This window comes from Phocoena phocoena, chromosome 3 (genome assembly GCF_963924675.1).
Source record: "Phocoena phocoena chromosome 3, mPhoPho1.1, whole genome shotgun sequence".
NCBI classification, from domain to species: domain Eukaryota; kingdom Metazoa; phylum Chordata; class Mammalia; order Artiodactyla; family Phocoenidae; genus Phocoena; species Phocoena phocoena.
The window spans coordinates 11,599,310-11,606,222 of NC_089221.1; the positions used below are offsets into that span (position 1 = coordinate 11,599,310).

A 6,913-nucleotide genomic window follows, 5' to 3' on the forward strand; every position below is an offset into this window, starting at 1 on the left:
TTCAGAAACACAAGTGACAATTGCTAATTTGACTTGTAGGAGGTCAGAGATACTGATAGACTTTCTAGTTAACAAGCTACTGTTAACTGAGATAGGAATTGGTTTGAGGAGGGAAAATAATCCGTTTGGTTTGGGACTTGCTGAATTTAAGGTAGAACATCCAGGTGAAGATGATCTGTACACAAACAGAAAATCAAGCCCGAAGTTCAGGAGATACTTCCAGTCTAAAGAAGATATGAGAGGCGGGAGAGTACAGGTTATAGTTAAATGCAGATATGGGGGGGTCCGGGGAGCATGTACCAGGAAAAGAGGGAGATGAATTGAGAGGAGATAAGAAGCCCAATTTTGGAATCCCAAGGACCATAGGTATTTAGGATGAAAAGGAAATTAGAGGAAGAAAACAAGTAAAGCAGTCCAAAATTAGGAGGAAAAGCCAAAAATAATTTTCTCGTATGAAAGTTAGGAAGTTTCGAAAAGCTACCATTGGATTTGGCAGTTAGCAGGTCGTGCTGAGAGGACTTTTTGGAGTGAGATTGACCAATGCCAGATTGAAATGGGCTGAAGATAGAAGGGCATACAGGGCAGTATAAAGGGTGATAAGATACTAGCATCCAACCCTGGAACTGCATCATTACGTTGGGTCAGAAAAAGTAGATTGCATGAAACACAATTGCCATGTGTGTGCATGAGAGTTTGTCGAAGCCCTTTCCGGGGTCTGCATCATCCAAATGTATCTGGTACCATCTGCACTTTGGTGCCATTTTTTGGTTCCAACATAAATATCTTTAGGAGACCATTCTGGTTTCTGTGTCTCCCTGGGGTTTTTGCACTTAGCTCCCTTCTCACAGACGTGAAGCAGGGAGACTGGGTTGGAGAAAAAGACATGGTCACTCACCTTCTGCCTCAGTTTCCCACGAGAGTTGTCTGCTATTTCCTGCTTTGCCCCACATTCCCCTCCAGAAGTTAAAAACTATAGTTACCACCACACTGTCCCTTCCCACAGCCCCTAATCCCATTCATTTACATAGGAAGCTGAGAGGGTCACTGACAAGAAGAAATAGCAGCTCTGACAGAGAAGAGGGATATAGATTTTGTTGGGCAGAACGAAAGAGTCAGTCATAATTTAAATACAGATTTTTATCCTTTGGTTTCATCTCAGTTTCTTTTCAGTTTTATTATTCTCTAGTCTCTCATTTACCATAAAACGGTATATAATCAGGTACCTTGATATAGAGAGTAACTATTGCTTGGATAGAAAAGAGCAACTTCATACATTATGAGATTATTCTTGTACAGAAACTGTGCCTATCAGGTCTTTTTGCTTTCAAATCCATTTTCCTCTCTTTCTCTAAGGAACTGCATTGCCAAGTCTCCCTTGTCGCCTAGATTTTTACATACGCTCAACCAGTGAGAAGCACTGGCAAGAGACCAGAGAGCAGGAGGAGAGAAGCCAGGAACTGGGGAGACGCCAGGGTAGTTTTCCCTCTCTGGCTGTGCTCATACAGTGTACCCAGCAATGGCTGGTCTTCCCTGTAAGTCCAGATCCCGCCATGTGCCTGCCATGATTCTCACTCCCTGAAGGTGACCCTGCTTCCTGGGTTCTGACAGCACTCTGCCTTCCATTGTCTCTCCAGGCTTACAAGTGAGCACAGATTCCTCCTGTTGCTAATCTTTTGAGTACATCAACCACCCTTATTTGGCTTCTCGGACCTTCCATTACCCAGGAATAAATTCCCTGAAATTAAGCTCCCTCTGCTGAAAGACCTAGAGTGGTCTTCTGATTGGAACATAACACATAAACTATCATAACCAGATCTAGGAAGCACAGTTCTAAGAGGATTATTAGCAAAGACAGGGACATATTTATCTATATCAGCCTTCATTATCCATACTTCCTTACCCAACCCTCAATCAAAAGTGGTATAAAGTTAACAATGTTCTTTCTAACCAGAAAGTTAAAATGTGTTTAAAGCAAGAAAATAAGGGTACAAAGTGAAACAATATCCTGAAGAATAGAGATGCTGTGAAATCAGGGCTCTCAGACAATGAGGGCTGATAGTCCTAGAGGCAAATTAGTTGAAGAAAAAGGGGGACATATTGGACTTGAAGAGCTACTAGAAAGGGAAGTGATGTCAAGACGGGATGCATAGAAAAATGTGCTGGGCAAAATCAGTAGAACTGGAGAGATCAGTTTGCTTAGTAAGGTTAAAATATCTGAGATTTGTTGGGTGAAGGCAGACAGGATTCCAGGGGAGGGGAGAGAGAAGGAAAGAACTGCACTAGAAAATAGGGGGAAGAGGGTGGGAGAGAGACGCAAGAGGGAGGAGATGTGGGGATGTATGTATATGTATAGCTGACTTACTTTGTTATAAAGCAGAAACCAACACACCATTGTAAAGCAATTATATTCCAATAAAGATGTTAAAAAAAAAAAGAAAATAGGGGGAGAATAAGAATGTTTTAAATCAAAGAGAAACAACAAGTATACTAAATAGTTTAAATCTCTGCTGACATAGTAGGACAAATAAAGCCTTTGTAGATATAACTCCTCTCAAGGGCTAAGGACCATGATGTCATGTTTTCCATATTAGGTTTACCTGGGGGAGTTCATCTGAATCACTCATGGAACCTTAAAAATAAAATAAAATGACAAATTCCTGGACCTCCCCCCCAGTCTAGAATTATGGAAACAAACTCTCTAGGGGGTGAAGATTTTGAACCTGATTTTTAAAGAGCTCCCCACTCAAAGTGTGAGAGCCCCAGCTGAAGGAGATACCTGTAAGACCTTGTAAGCAGGAGAAACACCAGCATAACTGAATAATCTCCTGGTGTCCAGGAGTAGAGGGATACATCTTTAAGAAAAGTGGGGGAATTTGTCTGATATCAGAGATCCCAAGATTTAGAAGAAAACTTTCAAGATAAATGTTTTTGGATACTCTGGGCAGTGACAATTAGAAGATTGTTTCCAACAGACCTGGATAAGCCTTCTGTTTGAGGGTCTCCCTGGGAGGATCCTGTCTCATCATAGACCAGAAGGAGATTTTAATTTCTATGCATGTTTTATGGTTTAGGATGTAAATGCACCCCATTTTCTTTTTCCTGCATTTTGGCTTGGTCCTGAAGTAATTTTAACCAACTTTAATTTTCAGTTGGAAGGTTCTGGGACATAAAACAAAACAAAACAAAAAAAGAGTCTTTCTAAGATATTATTTTATAGAGCTATTTGCTGCACTTATTTTTTTTTTGCTCTTACAGCCATTTCTTTTTATTTACAGTTTGTGTTTAATGCAAATCAATTCCATAACATGAGAAGTTACTATGAATCAAAGCAGAAATACACAAACACAATATACAATCCAAAACAGATGTACAGCATTCAGGTATGAAACAAAAGAGAATGTTCATTCACACACAGTAACTTGAGATCTGTTGGATATGGTTGTTCCAGTGTAGATTTCTAAAGATGGAAAAAAAATGACTTTGGTTATCAAGACTACTGTGGTCATATTAGATTTTGGAACATCTAAGCATCAGTGTGTGACCATGTGAACAAAAGACTTTAGGGAGTGTCTATTTTTAAACAGGTTTCTGTGCACCAAGGCAGCTGTGAAAAGATTTACTTTCCAAAATCAAGCCCACTTTAGGCTTAGGACCAGGTTCTAACTATCTAAAAATATTGAATGATAACAGAAAGTGTTCCAAATGGGGCTACTCTGATTCAGTTTCAAAAGAAGTATTTACAGAAAAGAGTATTAAAGTTTTTCTGAATTTAATGGAAGCAAGCTTCCAGTCTTCCCTTGCCAAATATATTTGGTTATAGTGTAGCTCCTTCACATATTTGCCTTTTTAATTTCAAGATTTGTCAATTTTACCTTCAAAACAGATCATTTTTTAAGCTGTAAAAAGTATTCAACATATGCAGAAATAAAAAGCATTTAGAAATTAGTTGAGATCAATGTAATTCTACTCTTTATCTGTTTAGCTAAATGAACCTAGTGCTCTTTTTGAATAAGAATAGTTGATAAGTATAGAAGCAAAATGTACTCATTATGCTTGGACTTGGGGTAGATTCCAATCCATCATTGCCCTGGTAACATATCAATGACTATATAAAAATTCAAATGCAATGTCAAACCCAAACCCCAAGGGAAAGAGTTCATTTCCCAAGAGAACAGTGATAGTTTAACATAAAATTTTCTCTGGAGTACATCAGCATTAAATTAGTACTGCTGAAACAACACATTGAGGTTTTACAGTAACACCTGGAAGTTCCTTCTAATGTACCTATAAATAGAATCACAGAAGCTTTCTGTTTTACCTCATTGTTTTATGGCCTTACAAATTTAATGAACCAAATGAAAACTGAATCTCTGTTCCACATCACATTCTTTATCTCTAAGTAAGATAAAATCTATTCTCACTTTCAAGGTAGAGTTTTATGGATCCATACTTCTTAAGTCACATTTAAGGAAATCATCTCTTAACCAATTTTGGAGGTTGTCTCTCTTCATCTTGTACAGGAAACTCCAGCAGATTTAATATTGGCATTCATCATCTAGTCAAACCCTTCACATGCTCTTCAAACCAATCAAATTTGGGATCCTCAACAGTTTCTGTCAATAAAATAAGGTGTGGAACTTGCAGATTCATTCAATGAAGACCTGTTGTTTTTGTTTCCCTTGTCACACTGGATGTCTGGATGCCATCTGAATTGGGTTTAGAGGATGAGGAAGTATAGATGTTTCCTGGCCCGAAGTCTTTTAACAGTAGAGATGTAGAAGGGAGACCGAGGTCACCAAGAGACTGGCTGTTGACTGCAGAGCACCGTCACTTGCCTTGGTGGTGGCATTCGCTGGATTGGGGGCAGCTGACATGTACTGGGAGGAGTTACTTGAAGGTGTTACAACAGCTGTTTGATTTGAATAAATCTGCGTAGGTAAGAGCAGCGCCAGAAGCAGCAGCCCCAGTCCGAACCTGGCCACCATCGTCCTGCCCAGGTCTGCTCCGTCGGTGCGCAGTGCGTCTCACTGCTGCACTTATTTTACACACAGCATGATAATTACTTCTCCAGGCTTTTTTTTTCTCTTTGTTTAGAGGTAACTAGATAAGCAGTTTTTAGGAGACAGTCACAGACACCCGTTACTAATGCCTAGAACATTTAGGGAAGCTTCAAGACCATTTGTAACACCGCTGAAAACATTTTCAATAACTGGAAAAATTTTGAAATGTAAATTGCTCTTGATGTTATATTTTAAAAGCAATTTTGTTTGGAAATATTAGTGCAGTCTACAAAGGAACATCAAATCATACTGCTAAGGGGACTAACAGCCATTGAAGCTTCAGCAGTAAACTGGAGATTTCTCATTTTCTTTCTGCTTGCCCTCCTTTCTTCCTGCCTTCCTTCCTTTGTTCTGATATATATGTGGGATACAATACTGAGCGCAAACAGTCATTATCTGCTGTAATCCAGTGAGACAATCAGATATTAAGCAAATAATTATACAAAAAAAGTAAAACTTTAGAATAGGTAGAAATATGAGAGCATCTGACAAGGGATTTGACATAGTCAGGGGGTCAAATGAGAGTTTTCAGTGCCTTTCAGACATCCAAGGAGAGTTGGATCGATGATTGGTTAGACGGTTAAAGTCAAAAGATTGGTTGTAGTTAATAGATTGATTATAGGCTAGAGCTATCCTGATTAACACTTGTTTTCTTTACGTGATCATTTGAGATGGCCTGGATGAAATGCATTCTTCCAAGTAATAATTCCCAAGCATGTGACACAGTGGTTGTATGAATGTGGTCTTCACTGAGCTGGAGTTTAGTCTGATTGAAGCGGAAGGATAGGTGTGCTTGCAATAGTTATGTGGAAAGCCCTATACAATTCAAAGCCAAAATGAGAACCAAGACAGTGGCTGATGCAGGGGCCCAAAGGAGACAATCAGGGACTCCTGGCATAGAGTTAGGAAAGCGGGAGGAGGAAGGAAGAGAAAAATCATCCTTGTGAGGGATCAACTATGTCAAAGCAAATATCCACATAGAAAGAAGAAAGATCTTGGCATGTACAGGGATGCTATGATGCTATTCTATGAAATAGAATAGTTGTGAAGTTATTCTGGTGAGCGCATGCAGGTTAGGATTTCAACATATGAATTTTGAGGGAAAACAAACATTTAGTCTATAACATTCTGTATATACCTGAATTGAAATGAAAAAAGTATCTGTGAGTCATTTATATGATCAACATCAACTAGTAGCCACCAAGTGAAGAATAAAACATTAGAAATATATCTAAATGTATTAAATACACTTGTCATCACAGAAATAATCCATTGTTAAGAAAGGTCTTTTGATATCATACATAGAAAATGAAAAGCGGCTTTCTTTTTTTGTAGCATATTTAAATACTAGCTCTTTTGTGATTATATGCCCCTGAAGGCAAATTATTCCAGAAATAAACAAGGTAGAAGGCTTTTCTTAAACAAATGATTCTTGAAAATGGCAAACTTCACAGTTATTTAATTTTTCATTGTTCTTTGTTGCACTAATCAGCCCCTTTCTCTTTGTTTCTCAATGAAGAATTCACTTTCCAAAAAGAAAAGGAAAAAAAGGTTCTCTAAAAAGGCACATAACCTCTCTAAGCAAGGCTTTACTCCTGCGTAAAACAAGGACAGCAGGGGCTGGCGTCATGACTGCTACAGCCAGGGGGCGCTCCAAGCAACTCACATCTATCAACTCAATTCTTACCACTGTGAGGTGGCTGTCCTCTCCTTCTAGGTGAGGAAACAGGTTGGGCTACTTGCCAGTGATCACATGCCGAAGGAATGAGGACAAAGGGAGGGTTCGAACCCAGGGACTTTGGAACCAACATCTGTGCCATTGGCCACCATGCCGCACTGGCCTATATAAACAT

At 39.1% G+C, this 6,913-nt stretch overlaps 1 protein-coding gene across 1 annotated transcript; it reads right to left on the bottom strand.

Annotated features, from left to right (window-relative positions):
• Nucleotides 1-4,677: 4,677 nt before the first annotated feature.
• On the bottom strand, nt 4,678-6,690 carry LOC136120106 (signal transducer CD24-like). Its single transcript, XM_065873625.1, has 2 exons — nt 6,654-6,690; nt 4,678-4,999 (listed from the first exon to the last, which is right to left on the bottom strand). Exons 1-2 carry the CDS (start codon nt 6,688-6,690, stop codon nt 4,761-4,763), a joined length of 276 nt encoding a protein of 91 aa, XP_065729697.1. The 3' UTR covers nt 4,678-4,760.
• Between the last annotated feature and the right edge of the window lie 223 nt (nt 6,691-6,913).